This window comes from Orycteropus afer, unplaced genomic scaffold, assembly GCF_000298275.1.
Source record: "Orycteropus afer afer isolate SDZICR_OR568_19922 unplaced genomic scaffold, OryAfe1.0 scaffold00339, whole genome shotgun sequence".
Classification (NCBI taxonomy): domain Eukaryota; kingdom Metazoa; phylum Chordata; class Mammalia; order Tubulidentata; family Orycteropodidae; genus Orycteropus; species Orycteropus afer.
Genome location: NW_006921926.1, coordinates 1,741,116 through 1,757,152, shown reverse-complemented (window position 1 = coordinate 1,757,152; position 16,037 = coordinate 1,741,116). Strand labels below are relative to the sequence as shown.

Below are 16,037 nucleotides of genomic sequence, written 5' to 3'. Positions count from 1 at the left end.
TGGAAGTAGGATTGCCCAACCTTCCTTCCGAGGAGTGGCTGATGGGTTTGAACCACCAGCCATCTGGTGAGCAGTCAAGTGCCTTAGCCACTATGGTATCAGAGCTCCCATCGGCACACAACAACAACAAAAAGACTCTCTCATCTTTTTTTTAGGTAGGCATTTATTGCTCTAAGTTTCCCTCCAAGTATTACTTTGGCAGTGTCCCATAAGTTTTAGTATGTTGTACTTGCATTTTTCTGTGACTTTAAGAAATTTGTAATTGTTTCCTTGAACCAAGTAGTTCAATAATGTGTTGTTTAATTTCAATATGCTTGTATTATTTTCCAGGCTTTTTTTTCTGTTATTGATGTGTAGCTTCACTCTGTCGTGGTCAAAGAAAATACTTGGCATGGTTTCAATCTTTTTCAATTTATCAAGACTTGTTTTGTGACCTAACTTGTGGTTTATGCTGGAAAGTGATCCATGTGAGTGGAGTAAAATGTATATTGTGCTGTTTTTTGGTGGAATATTCCAATGCCTGCTAAGTCTAGTTGGTTTGTAGTGTTAATCATGTTCTCTGTTTCCTTGTCGATCTTTGTTGATGTTCTGTCCAATATTGAAAGTGGTGTAGTGAAGTCTCCAATTATTATTGTTGTAGTATTTCTCTCTTCAGTTCTATCGGTGTTTGCTTTATATACTTAGGTGCCCTAATGTTAGGTGCACATATATTTATGATTGTTAAATATATTTGACAATTTTATCATTATATAATGTCCACTTTTATTTCTTCTGACAGATTTTGACTTAAAGTCTACTTTGTCTGATTTTAAGATTGCCACCTCAGCTCTCTTTTAGTTCAAGACTAACTTAAAGAAAGGGTTCTCTTTAATACAATCCAAGGACCATGGCTTACTTAGAAAACAGTCTTTTCTCCACAGTGACTCCTGACATTCTAAGCACTGAAGTGGCACAGTGCAGTGGAGACAAAATGCCTCGCTTTTGAGCTTAGTTCTACTATTTCCAAGCTGTGTGTGGTTAAATTTCTTACTTCTCTGTGCCTTAGTTTCCTTGTCTGTAAGATGGTAATAACAATAGAACCAACTCCTATGATGGTTATGAGTACTAAATGTTAATCTATGTAAAGTGGTTACGACAACGCTTTGCATATAGTAGATGTTCAAAGTATGTTAGGTGTTATAATGATGATGGTGAAGTACTAGTACCAGTAAAAGTAGTAATAGTAACAATAGTCAGAGTGGAAGATGATTATGATAATGGGGAAATGACAGCTATGTTAAAGCACTAAGCACATAACAGGACCTCAAGAAATACTTAATTACTCACTTTCTTTCCCTTCCCCATTAATATGTTCATGTGTTATCTCTATGTTCCCATATTGTTTATCTAGGACTTGCTGACATTTCTTGCAAATATTATCAATTTAATAGCCTTTAAAGTATTCCAGTTATGGAGTTCAACTGAAATTTTTTAGAAGGCTCCTAAATAAGACACACAAGAAATCAACACACTTTTTGTTTTTTCAAGGAACTCAAATCAGGACTTACCAACTGGAACTTTCTCCCAGGTTGTTATTAGCCTTGGTGGGCTTTTACTCAGAACAGTACCAACTTCTGAAGCCCATGTGTCTCCAGCAGAACAGGCCAGTGCAGCTAAGAGAGACAGACACATCCAAGAAGCACTATACTGCTTGGAAAAGTCGATTGGGATTTCCCCAGGGCCATTTTCTATCATGTACAGCAGGGCCAGCTCTGTGGGCACAGCTCCATTACAGAATACCTGAACCCAATTCCTCTGCCCACCTGGAAACCAACAAGCAGACAAAAAGCCAAACAATGTTTTCTTCTCATAAGGAAAATCATGCACTTATAGGAACTTACGCTTTAAAACTTAAGAAAAATAACTAAAATAAAAAATGATTACAAATGGTTTGCTACCTTTGTCCACACATAGTATTATTAATAAATCAGAAATAACTAATGATAGGCTTACAAAATTCTGCTGTTACTCATTATGTGGTAAAAAATTGTATTAGGCTAATACTTAATATGCTTTTCATTAAAAATGTATCTGTTTCAACTGTCTAAAGACTTTATAATCAACACTTTTGTGTTAGGGTGAAACAAAGCTTAATATTTCAAGTAATATCACATAATTCATTTTACCTTCTTTATACTCTGAATCTAGCCGTTTCTTTGTTTCTCCCTTCCATTTGGTGAGTTTTGAAGAAGATAGGAAAAACATCAGCAAAGAGGTAAAAAAGCTGAAATTTGCAATGGTTAGGATAAATCCAACTATTAACCCTGAAAGAAACATATAAATATGCATACAAAGAATCAGTCTTAGTCTATACCTGAATGAGGTGAAAACATAATGGAATTTTTAAGAATTGTTTTTACTATTATAACCTGAAATGTACATTGCTAATATCTTTACATTTTTATCAACATTTTACCAAGCACTACCTGAATGTCATTTTGATTACACTGAGACATGTATTTTTTATCATCTTTGTTCTTTAAGGAGCTCTGGCGGTGGAGTGGCTAAGCATTTGTCTGCTAACCAAAAGACTGGCAGTTCAAACTTACCAGCTGCTCGGAGGGAGAAAGAAGAGGCAGTTTTACTCTGTCCTATAGGGCCATTGTGAATCAGAATGGACTTGATGGCAGTGGGTTTTCATTTTTTGCTTTCAAACAAACTACACTATATGAATATAAGATATTATTTTAGACAAACTTTGAATAATCAAGTAGCAGAACGTATGCATAGGAGTGAGCTTATTTTTATTAAACAGTATTGCACATTATATATTTGTTTGGGTAGGTTGTTAGTTTTGAAGAATTTCTAAATTAACTGTGGTTATCTCTGTGGAGGTGAGATTACAGTCTGTCAGTTCCTATTTTTCACATTTCCCCCCCTAGCTTGGGATTTTCCCCCTACTAGTTTATAAAGGATATTCAAAACAGGGTAAGTTTTTCATGTTTCTCAGAGAACTTTCACAAATTATGTGAGTGTGATAGGATAGTTCTTAGCTAGGATTTTCTGCATAAAATCCATGAAAATACTCCTGAATTAGTTCATGTTCTTTGATGTGGAACTACAAATGGACTATGTTCAGTGAATGTAATTTTAGATATTCTCTCTAGGTTTTATTTTGGCAAACAAAGAAGAAACAAGGGGATACCTTGTTTTTCAAAGAGGGACCAACTTCAAGAAAAGCTTATAAAACCTGTACTTCTATCAGGAAAACAAAGAAAAGTGAAGTTTAAATTTCATGAGATGAAAGTTGCAAAGGAAAAGATGTTCTCTTGATATCACAGCAATGTGTAATGAGGCAATTAAAATCAAATACGGAATCAGCTGACAATGCTTGAGACTGAAGAGAACTTGCTGTGAGTTAAGAAAGTATAAATCTAAAGCTTCTCTCTATACAATTCTAAAAGAAAAATACACAAATGTGCTAGAATGGGCTAAAAAGGCCTTTTGTTATAAAATTTCAAAAACGTTCTTGTGAGCAGAATTTAGTGGTAGAGGTAGCAAATTACCCTCATCCCTATCACAATGATTAGTTAATCCTACAAAAGTGAATTACCACAAAATATAATGAGTAAAAATAGCCATTTACTATAACCAGACCGGGAGCTCTGGTAGCATAGTGGCTAAGGCACTTGACTGCTAACCAGAAGGCTGGCAGTTCACACCCACCAGCCACTCCTCGAAAGGAAGATGGGGCAATCTACTTCCATAGTGATACTGCCTTGGAAACCCAAGGAGGGGTCGCTATGAGTCGGGTCCGACTCGACGGCACATAACAACAACATAACCAGACCAGACTCACTGCTGTTGAGTTGACTCGACTCACAGCAACTCCTCCTTGGGTTTCTGAGGCAGTAGATTGTCCAATCGTCCTTCCAAGGAGTGGCTAGTGGGTTTGAACTGCCAGCCTTCTGGTTAGCAGTCAAATGCCTTAGGCACTATGCCACCAGAGCTCCCAACTACTATAAAATATGATGCAAAACAAAAGAGGTAACAGTATTTGACCACTGTTATGGACTGAATTGTGTCCCCTCAAAATGTGTTATAAAGCCTAACCTCTTTGCCTATGAATATAATACCATTTGGGAATGGGTTGCCTTTACTATGCCAATGAGACAGGATTAGTATAAGGTATCTTCAGTCAAACTTTTCTGAAATATAAAAGAGATTAAACAAGCAAGAAGAGCAGAGATGGGAGAAGACAGATGCCATGTAACACGAAGATCACAAGGAGCCACGGAATTTCCCCAGAGCTGACAGAGAAAGCCTTCCTTTCAAGCTGCCATCCCGAATTTGGACTTCTATCCTCCTAAACTGTGAGGAAATAAATTTGTTTGTCAAAGCTATCCAGCTGTGGCATCTGTTACAGCAGCCCTAGATAATTAGGACAACTACTAGAAACATACAGAATTCAGTTAAGGTAGCCCCAGGAAGTCAGACCTGTCCCCAAGAACACTTTTAAACTGAACCAGTTTTATGATACTCAATTTGAAGAAAGATACTCGGTTTCAACAAAAAATGTGCTAACAGATGGAGATAATCTGAATAGCAACAATAAAATGGGCATTTCAGAAACTGAATTTGTCATTATGTCTTCAGCATGGTCCAATGGTAAAGGTAGCTTAACCAGTCAATTCTAGTAATTGATTTACTTATCAAATATAAACTTATTGTAGACAGAGTTTTTAATGTCTCTGGCCATTAGATTTATCTAGTTAATTCTTCTTATTCTGACTTTATGCTCACCAAGCTAACTAAAAAAATTCAGTTTTTTATTTGGGAAAAATTTCAAACTTATAAAAGAGTCACAATAATAAAAATAGTGAAAAGTATACTGGTATACCTTTCATGCAGATTCACCTGTCATTAACATTTTACCCCATTTACTTTATAGAAGCGGATTGTCACATCTTTCTCCTGTGGAGCAGCTAGTGGGTTTGAGCCACTGACTTTTAGTTGCAGCTGAGCTTTAACCACGCTGCCACCAGGGCTCCCCTTTATTTCCAACTATAAACTATTAAAAAATAAAACAGGGGACCAGGTTCCCATTTCTTTAATAACTTTCTCCATTGTCTAGCTCAAGTTCAAGTACCACAATTATCCCCACACAGCTGTTGAGTAAGCCCGGCTGACGTTTTACTCAAGTTTAGTACATTTTAACTGAGATCGCTAGAAACAGGGTAATGCAGTTGTTAGCTGTTGTCAACCACAGCGACAAGTCACATTAGCTCAACTCATAGGGACCTTATATACAACAGAATAAGACGCTCAGTCCTTTGCCATCCTCACAACAGTTGGTGTATTTGAGCCTACTGCTGCAGCTATGGCAATGTGGTATAGAAGCAATAATAAAGTGCTTCACCTCTGAAGCTGAAGAGTGGGGAGTTCAAACCTTAGCTCCTCCACTACCTCTGTAAATTACCTGTGGTACAGTGAATTACTTAACTGTGGCTTTTCTAGCCAAGGTCTTAGTGACTCCCACCAGATGACTGGATGAAACTATGTAAATGTGAGGTGCTTTGTGGCCTAGCAAGGGGATTGGCTAGCTTGTTAGTCATGTAAATAAGGTACACAGCATCTTTGTGGGGAATCCTAATGTGGCACTGGTCAGTTTTGCCATCTTGCTAGCCTTAAAATGAGCCATTCCAGAGAAGAGCTGGGAGTGAAGCATGTCCTTGGACCCAAGAGTCATGCACTGAGATGACAGCAGAGAGATGATGGCAACAGAGGCAGCACTACCAAGAGACTGGCATGAGACAGAAGTGGCAGGCTTGCTGGCCTGCAGAGCGACAAAGCTGAGTGCCTTTGGGCAGGAGGCTTGCTGTTGGAGTGGGGTGCAGCTATCAGCAGAGCTAAAAAGAGCTTTGTAAGTATATGTGAACTGCTGTATGGAAAGTTAATTTGCTCTGTAAATCTTCATCCAAATCACAATAAAAATTTTTTTTAAAAAAAGAGCTTTGTAACACTTGCTCAAGCATGGCAGAGTGCAAGCCGAGAGACTGAGAGCCAAAAAAAAGCGTGTCTATGGGCATGGCAGAGGGGAGGCTGTCTTGATATGAAGCATTGTATCCTGAGCATTCCTGAACCTGAGTTGCAACCTGTTACTTTCCTAATAAACCCCATAATTGTCTATGAGTTCTGTGTGGCCATTGCAACAAATTATCAAACCCAGCAGAGAAGTAAAGAGTGCCCTGGGAAGGATGATTGGTGTCAGAATTGGTAAAAAGGTTGGAGGGTGGCAGCATGTCTGACCTCTTATTCATAGGAATCAGTGTTGGGCTGTTGTTGCTGATACCAATTCTGTTTCCCCTTCATGAAGTTAAGAGGAGGTTGGAGGATGCCACCCACAGGCTCTTTTTACATTACCTAACCTTATGCCCCAGTTTCTGCTTGGTAAAATATATTGGCTTGCTGTGAAAAGTTAAATGAGGTAATTTACATGAATGATTTATTATATTACCTAGCATGTAACCAGTATCAACTGCTGTTGAGTAGAGGCCAACTCACGGCAACCCCACAGAGTGGCCTTTAATAAATGTTGGTAAATATTACTGATACTTGCAGTTGCAGTGTCAAAAGCTCAACAACAGCAGCATAAATATTATTGTTATCTAATCTTTAAAGTTTTTCAACTGGTTTTAAAAAATATTATAAATATGACCTCTGTAGGGGAAGTAAAAAAATATGGAAATATACAAAATAAAGTCAATGTCTCATCCCTCTCTCCTTACCACTTCTACCTCTTCTCTAAGGATAGTCATGAAACAATTTGTTCTACTGCCTTTAAATAAACCCAAAATAGGGTGGCCCTCAAAGAATAACTTCCACTGAAATGCTACAAAAGATATCTACATCCTTTTTGGTTTGACCATCTTAAAATACCACATGATCAATATTAATGTTGATGATGGTCAGAATAAGGAAATAAGTTGAAGGCAGTGTGCTTTGAAGGAATGGTTTCTTTCATGTAGTCTAAAAATACCTTGGAATTTTTGGCAACTCCCAGTTAGGTGTGAACTCTTATATATTAGTAACTTCCGTCTCTGTTCATGTCTATACGACCCTCCAGTCCACTGTTAATCTCTAAGTATCACTGATAAGAGATTCATGGACACTACAATAGGATGCTTCCGAAGAACTGGAAGACTTAAGGATTATGGATGCTTTCTGAGCTGCAAACTGGTAATTCCATACCTAACAGATGTGATTAGCTATCTGGTGGAGTAACACCTGTCTACAAACATCCCTAATTTGGGGGTAGACTTACATCCAAAATTCCAACTGAGATTCCAAACCAAAAACCCACTGCCACCGAGTCAACTTCAATTCATAGTGACACCCACTGGGTTTCGGAGGTGGTAAATCTTTATAGAAGTAGACTTCTAGGTCTTTCTTCTGTGGAGTGGCTGGTGGGTTTGAAGTGCCAATCTTCTGGTTAGCAGTCAAATGCCTGAGGCACTGTGCCATCTCTGAGAGACACTTTTTTCAATTAGTCAAATCTAATCTCTTGTTTCATCTGCCTAGAGAAAAACTATGGGAATCCAAAGTAGGTTGGTTAATTTAAAATGTAGAAAGTGAAGGCACCAAAAATATCAAAGATTGGCAGACTTGTCCAGCACTGTCCAAAGGAGGGGACACTTTGACCTGTGGACTTTCATTACTGTTTCTCAGACTCTGTTCTAACAAAGTAACCTTCTAATTATAATCTGGCTTCTCAACTGGCATGACTACAAGAATAGGACATGCCTGGACAGTGATGTTTTTATTCTGGTTTACCTGGTAGTTCTACATTTTTCAGATGAAGAAAATGGCATTCTGGCTCATAGGTCAGACTCTTATGACAGTAAGGAGTGTTATCCAGTTTTGTTGGCTCTGATCAGCTCTAGGTACAGAGGTTCTACTCAGAAGGACTGAACACCAAACCTCAATAATGGGGAACAGGGATAATGCCATCCTTGGAAAACCACACAGAGCACAACCGGCTGGTCTTTCCTAGCAACACCCCATCTTGCTGTGTTCTTCCATCACTTACAACATCTCCTTCTGAAGATCAGATGCCACAACCATCCTATTTATCATTTGTCTCTCTTGACTAGTAATGTAAACTCTGACAGTGGGATTTTTATCCATTTTTGTTCACTGTTAAGTCCTGTGCCCTGAACAGTGTCTGGCATGCAGAAGACTCTCACTAAATATTTGCTGAATGAATGAAAAAAAAAAAAAAAGGTAAACCACTAACTAAACCTAATGGCCTTAAGAAGTAAAATTAAATTTAAACTTGCCAAGCCTAAGACTTGATGACAAAGTGTCCACATTCACATGATAAAAAGAACAAATTCAATAAATAAAAAAAAAATGTCCTTGGAACAAATCACTTACATAGTGCTTTACAAATTACAAACAGTAGTAGGAAAACAATCATGATAATTTATGAGGTAGATACTATTATTATTCCTATTACACAGGCCAGGAAGGTTAAGAAACTTGCTCAAGGTCACAGAACCTGACCAGTGGCAAGCCCAGAATCAAGAATGGGAAGTGTGGCTCCAAGAGTCTACACTTTGTACTATGCTGTTCTGCCTGTCTATATGAAACTTTATTCCAATCTAAAGTGCTCCTACCTACTTGACCCAATGATCAAGAACTTACCCACGACACTTTGCAAGAGGACCTAGGTATGCTAGAGACTAAGGATTTAACTAATGTCTCTTCTTGTTTTCAGCCCTGGGCACTCAATTGTTCAGAACAGGAGAAAGAGATTAAAATCAAAATAGCCTTCCTGAGAAGCAGCAGATTATAAACCAAAAAGAGAAAAATGTGTACTTTATTCCTGGGGACTCTTCAAGTACTACCAGAAGCTGAGTAAGTATTGTTCTGGGATAGGCTTTGGGATAGACAGGTTAAGAGTCTTGCATACTTTGGCATACTTCCTATCCAGGCACTGTGAGGTTAACACCAAGGGAGTTAACAGGGATAGACTCCTTTAGCAGGCAGAGCCTGGTACTGCTACCTCTGCAGGTACACTACTGCTTCTCCCTCCTCTACTCTAAGACAGGTGTCAGAAGGCAATATGACAATTTTTTGCCATGGATATCCTTACTCAAATTTAAGGAATCCAAATATTTTCTTTCCTGCTTTTATTTTCCAATTTGACAAATATATATATATATATATATATATATATACGGATATTGGGAAAGAAGGAAGAATGGAGAGGAACAGATGAAACAAAATTGACAAGTATAAGACTGATATTTGTTGAAGCTGGTTGATGGGTATGTGGGAGTTCATGGCACCATTCTCTCTTCTTTAATAAATGGTTGAAATATTTCATATGTTTTTTAAAATAATACTCTCTTAAGCTCAGTCATCTGACTTCTCTGATTAATTAATTCATTCAACCTATTACCCACAGAGCTGTGTCAAGTACTATGGAGAATAAAGAAATGAAAGAGAACACTATCTGCCTTCAAGAAGCTTACTATATAGTTGAGGAGACATGTAAACAATTAATATAAGAAAATAAACAGATGATATGATTGCAGTAGAAGCCAAGAACTATGAGAACATGTACTAGGAAGGAATGATTTATTCCTACTCATAGGAATTGGTAGCCTTTGAAGGCTAAATAGGATTTCCACAAATAAAGAAAGAGAAAAGTGCACTTTAGGTTGAGAAAACATACATGTCAAGTCATGCAAGTGGGAAGACACAGGTATATTCTAGGGAAAAGGTCTGGCATGGCTAGCACATCAGGTTTATAGAGACATATTGGGGAGATGAAGCTAGAAGGGTGTGATATGGACCTGTTCTAAGAAGTTCATGTTTACTCTAAAAAGAGAAGGGGAATCAGCAAGAATAGAGTTTTGTTTTGTGGGTACAGAAGGAAAGGGTAAGGAAAAGATAATAAACCTAAAAATCAGGTTGAAAAGGCTCATTTTGATCTACAAGAAAAAGTACAAATTCCTAAGCATGGCACTTCATGGATGCTTATTCATTCAACTCATTTAAATCTGAATATGACTGTGTGCCTGGCTGTTTATGTGCTGGAAAACCGCAGTAAACAAAGCAGACAAGATCCCAGACTGCTGGTATTTACATTCTACTGAAGGAGACAGACGATAGACAAGATAAATAGGTACAGTGAATAGCAGCAGTTATCAGAGTTTGGTCCTGACCTTCTCTACTCATGCCTGGTATCACTCACACCAATCTAAGAACCTATCCCTTCCGGTATGTTGCAGTTACTCAGTTATTAACACTGTCACCTTCCCTCTCTTTATCTCTTATATCTTACGCCTTCTTAGAAATTTCTCTCAGATTCAGCTTTTCTTCTTCATGTTCATTGTATAAATACAGTCTAGGTCTATGGAGCCCATAATTTAGATGACTGCAGTAACAGTCTTACTAATCTTCCTACCTCAGATTCCTCTCCTCTTTTCCTGTGGCTGTCAATGAGATATTTTTTAAAAACACCATTTTATCAGGTTGCTCTTAACACAAGAACCTTCATGGATCCTTATTACTTTTTTTTTTTTTTTTAAAGAACTTAATTGAGATATAATTTACATACTACACAATTCATCTATTTAAAATATATAATTCAATGGTTTTTCAGTATATTCACAGAATTGTGCAACCATTACCACAAGCAACTTCAATACATTTTCATTAGTCAAAAAGAAACCCTGTACCCATTTGCAGTTACTCATTTCCCCTCAACCACTATGGCCTTACGCAGCCACTAATCTACTTTCTATCTCTGTACCAAAAAAAAAATCAGTTGCTGTTGAGTTGATCCTGACTTATGGCGACCTCATGTGTGCAGAGTAGAGTTCTGAAGGCTGTTACCTTTCAGAAGCAGACCACCAGGCCTTTCTTCTGAAGTTTGAGAGAGATTCATAGGAGGTAATTTCTGAGCTTAACTTTAAGGATGAGCTTACATGTTAAGAGTCAATAAGGTGATGCTATGGGAACTGTAGAATTCGTTTTGAACATCTGTGTGGTTTAAGCTGTTCCCAGTGAAGTGTCATCCACAAACTTGAAATAGTGAAAAATGTCTTCTGAGAGTTAACTTTACAATTAACATATAACAAAACCAAGTACAACCATGTGCTGCATAATATCTGTTTGGAAAATGTCTGACCACATATATGTCCGTGGTCCCATAAGGTTAAAAGAGAATTAAGAAACCTTGATCAGAGAATGGGATGCAGTGAACGCAGCAGCTTTCCACATGCAACACATGTATCTCATGTCTCTTGTATACAAAGCAATTATGCTAGCAGGCATATAATGCCACAGCACATATATTAACAATAATACATAAGTCTTGATAGTCATAATAAATACCTATGTTACCATATTATGTATGTATTATACTTTCTATTTAAAAAGTTTACCATATAACAGTGTATGATGCTTCAACTCCATAGGTGGCAGCATTAAATCTAGTGTATTGTGCATCTCCAGTATTATCTGTTTAACTTTCTTTTGAAAATTTTTCTTTTGATTAGCAGCCAACAATAAAAAGAGAACATGATATACCTTCAAGAAGCTTACTGAATAGTTGAGGTGACAACTATATTTTTTATTAATTTTATTTCTTCACCTTGATCTCTCAAAGTTTTTCCTTTTCTTACCACAGTATAATCTGTGAAAGCCAAAACCTGTGTAAGGCAGAAATGTGTCAGAGCAGAAGAACTCAAATATTTTCCATTAATAGAGAGTGACAGAAAAGTGGAAAGATTTGCACCCTGTCAAAGGCAGAAAATTTGTGAGACCTGGAAAAACAAGGCAGTCCTGCCAAGTTCTGGCTGTCATAGGTTTCACTATATTTTCTAGTCAACTGAGCCTTATTCTCAACCCTGGGCAAGCCTTTTGCATTTTTTCCTTCTGTTAACTTGGAACATGTTTCTGTCATATCTTCTCAATGCTGGCTTTTTCAGGTCTCAGCTCAAAATGACCTCCTTAGAGAGAAAGGTTACCCCTAACTCTATCAATGAAAGAATGTCCTGCACCCCTAACTACACATATTATTTAATCTTTAACTTTTCTCCTAACTTCCATCACTATTTGAAAAGCATTACATATTTGATTTGTTATCTGCCCTAAAGAAAGTTCCATGAGAACTGAAACCTTGTCCTTTTTGTTCCTAGCTATACCTCCAGTTTCTAGAACAGTGACAGATATTAAAAAATCAATAAGTATTTCCTAAAAGAATAACAATACTGTCCCCAATTCAGTTCTGAAAAATTAGTCTAGAACACTCAATTTGGACTGTCCAGCCTGAAGTTACCAATAGCAATGTTCAAAAGTTACTCCTTTCAACTGCTCCCCTATTTACACTAAGGAGGTGTGTTCCACTGTTTTTGTTAGCAGATTATCAATTGATCCAACTAAAGGAGCAAACAGTCTAGGTCCTCCAAAGTCTATGCTGTTAACCAACTTGAAATCAATTATAAAGTTAAATTTGCACGTACACAATAAAAGAAAAAGGTATGCTCATTTCTGCAGTTTTTATAGAGCAGTAATGCTGAACAATGTAGAACTTTATCATTGTTTAAAGTATAAAAAAAAGAACTCCCACTGTCATTGAGTCGATTCTGACTTATCTTGACCCTACAGGACAGAGTAGAACTGCCCCATAGCGTTTCCAAAGCTGTAAATCTTTATGGAATCAGACTGCCTCATCTTTCTCCCATGAAGTGGCTAGTGGGTTCAAACCATGGACCTTTTGGTTAGCAGCCAAATGCTTCAACCACTACGCCACCAGAGCTCTTTTTGTTTAAAATATAGAACATTGTAATTTGTAGTTTTATATAAAGTACTCAGAATTTCAAAAACTTGAGTTTAAATAAACAGGCACTTATTATATGACTAGTTTAAACATTCAAAATAAAGACATACCTCCTAAAGCCCCACTGTGGTCTAGACTTTTCTTTTTAAAGCCATTAGAGACGATCAAAACAGGAACAACAACAGAAAACAGCCAGCGCCAAGGAGAAATAGGCCGTAAGTTACCTGAAAAATTACAAAGGAATAGCACAAATTTTATGAAGCCTACATAGCTCAGCTTTGGCATTAAGTTTTGATAACTACACTCTGAATAAAAATACTATCATAATTTGTTTAAGAAACAGAGATGAAGTAACCAGAGTAAAATATTTACATTGAGACCTGTATATTTTCAAAGGGCTCATCTTACTGGCTATATATATATTACTTACTTACTTACATTACTAAAATGGCTATATGCGTATTGCCCAAGTTTTGAGAACCATTTACAGCCATATGTAATAGTGGGTATTTCATATATGTTTGAGAATTTGATGCGAATCTCTAGTTCCACATGTTTTTTAAAGGAGGTACACATTAAGTGTCAAAACCACATAGAACAGATTCCTTTCCTAACAAGATCTAATTCTTCCTCTTTCTGCCTTTTGAAAAGATTGAAAAATCAAACAAAACAAAACAAAAAACCCATGTATCATTCTCATAGACTATACAACTGATTAGGAGCTCTGGTGGCATAGTGCCTAAGGCATTTAACTCCTAACCAGAAGGATGGCGGTTCAAACCCACCAGCCACTCTGAAGGAATGTTGGGCAATCTACTTCCCTAGTGATATTGCTTCGGAAATCCAAGGAGGGGTCACTATGAGTGGGATCTGACTTGAAGGCAGTGTGTAGTAGCAGTAATAGCATACAACTGATAAACAACTAATTTTTTTCCAAAGGTTGCATTCAGATAACAGATGTTTTCTTTGGCTAGCACAATGTTTTCAAACAATTTCAGCTAATATTTAAAGCATAGATTTCACATAAAAATCTAGATTATTGGCCTCTGTGTTAAAAGTGGGAAGTTCTGGCCCACATAGCAGAATTGACTCAACGTGAAAAGAGGCCACCTCCTTTAGAGAGCCCATGGCTTTCCCATTCAATGTTTCCACCACTTCCAGCAAGCTCCAATAGCAGCAGCTGAATGGTTTATACATATATGTTGTTGTTGTGGGCCGTCGAGTCAGACCCGACTCATAGTGACCCCTCCTTGGGTATCCGAGGCAGTATCACTATGGAAGTAGATTGCTCAATCTTTCTTCCAAGGTAGTGGCTGGAGGATTTGAACCGCCTGCCTTCTGGTTAACAGTCAAGTGCCTAAGGCACTATGCTACCAGAGCTCCCTTTATACACACACACACACACACACACACATATACATACACACACACATACATACATATATAGATAAAACCCAGAAAAAAACTTCATCCAATTCTGCATCATAGTGACCCTACAGGACAGGGCAAAGCTGCCCAATAGGGTTTCAAAAGCTGTAAATTTTTATGGAAGCAGACTGCCTGTCTTTCTTCCACAGAGCAACTGGTGGGTTTGAACCATCAACATTCTGGTTAGCAGCCAAATGCTTTAACCACTGTACCACCAGAGCTCCTTTGGTTTCTTTATAGTAAAGAAAACATGAGCTATTGCTTGTGCGTACCTTTCTTGCAAAAATGGGAAAACGAAAGACAACTAGCCAGATGTTCAACAAATATGGGAAAATACTATTTCTGGAGATGAAAACTATTCCTGTGCGTTTCATATTCAAAGACCTGGACAACTTCATTCATTTGGATTATGTGCCCAACCCAGAGAGACACTTAAATTTATAAATTCTGCTTTATTCTATTCAATAAGAATCTTCTTCTTGAATCATTTTGAATGAACAGCCCTGAGGACTTCTACATTTGGAGAACACCCATCTGATTATGTGTATGTCTGTTTGCAAATAGACTAAAATTTGAAATGGCCAACACTTATAAGAGTTCACTTTCTCACTCTTCTTTTCACCTTTTCCTTTTTTTGTGAACTGAGCAATATTCTGTTTTTTTATCCCTATAATAACAGAATATTTCTCAGTTCACAAAAAAAGGAACTGAGTCCCAAGGAAGTTTGGGTCAAGGCATGTTTATGTTGTAAAGCAGCTTCAAAACTTTAATGAACTGAGCCCAAGTACCTTATATTTATGCCAAGCAACTTCAGGATTCAAAAGAAGTTGTTCTTTTGACATTACCAGATGGCAGACAAATCCTCCAAATCTCAAATGACATGATTCCATCTGTTATTTTTACAGGACACATGAAGCTGACAAATTTATTTGCTAATAATCTTTTTCCAAATGGAAAGTATCACAGTATTTGCTTTACATTTTCACCTGATTTATCTTTACACCAAGACAGATGTAATAATTATATAAAATGGAAAGATATATTCTGAAGTAGATATAACTAGTATAATCACAACAAACAATTATTAAAGACTTTAAAACCTTCAAGGCTCTATATATTTTCATGTCAGCAAATTAAATTCAATCAGTAAATTAAATTCAGGTTATGGAAGTTACGTAAAAACAACCATTCATAACTATTCAGAAGATATGCGTTTTAGATTTCACAACGATATAATCTTAAATTCCACTGATCACACCACAGAAAAACAACTCGGAACATTCATACTCACCATAATAGGTACTTGCAGTCATAGACATAATCCAGAAAACTAAAGAAATGGAAACAATCAGGCTCAATATTACTATATTTGTTATCATCTTTATATATCCTTTGCATATATTGTCGTCCAGATCTGTCATGGAAAATATATAGCCTTTCTGAGAAAAAGTCATTTAAGTTGCCAGCAAAACACTGGTTTCGAGGTGAACACAAATGGTAACATCTTCCACCGATACAAAAAGAATATATATACACATAATATAAAACGAAACTATTTCCGGAAACTGCTGCTGGTGGGGAGCTCGAACTCCTACGGCAAGGTTAACGCCTTACTGTAAAAGCAAAGTGCATCCTCAAAGAGCGCGAAGGTCTACTCAGAATCGCCGGTCACTTTACACCTGAACTCCGAGGTCAGGAAGGTAAAAAGGAAAGAGGAGGTAGCCAATCCGCTGGCCCAGTAAGCACCAGGACGCCTGTTCAGCGCCCCGAGTCC

At 37.4% G+C, this 16,037-nt stretch overlaps 1 protein-coding gene across 1 annotated transcript in view; it reads right to left on the bottom strand.

The window, feature by feature from the left end:
• The window catches only part of TMEM19 (transmembrane protein 19), a 24,728-nt gene extending 9,041 nt beyond the window's left edge, over nucleotides 1-15,687 (bottom strand). Inside the window, exons 1-4 of the mRNA XM_007952461.2 lie at nucleotides 15,555-15,687; nucleotides 12,946-13,059; nucleotides 2,166-2,303; nucleotides 1,548-1,802 (exon numbers count right to left, since the gene is read on the bottom strand). Coding sequence (XP_007950652.1) covers nucleotides 1,548-1,802; nucleotides 2,166-2,303; nucleotides 12,946-13,059; nucleotides 15,555-15,684 — 637 coding nt within the window. The 5' untranslated portion in view covers nucleotides 15,685-15,687. The remainder of the gene's footprint in view (nucleotides 1-1,547; nucleotides 1,803-2,165; nucleotides 2,304-12,945; nucleotides 13,060-15,554) is intronic.
• Nucleotides 15,688-16,037: the final 350 nt, after the last annotated feature.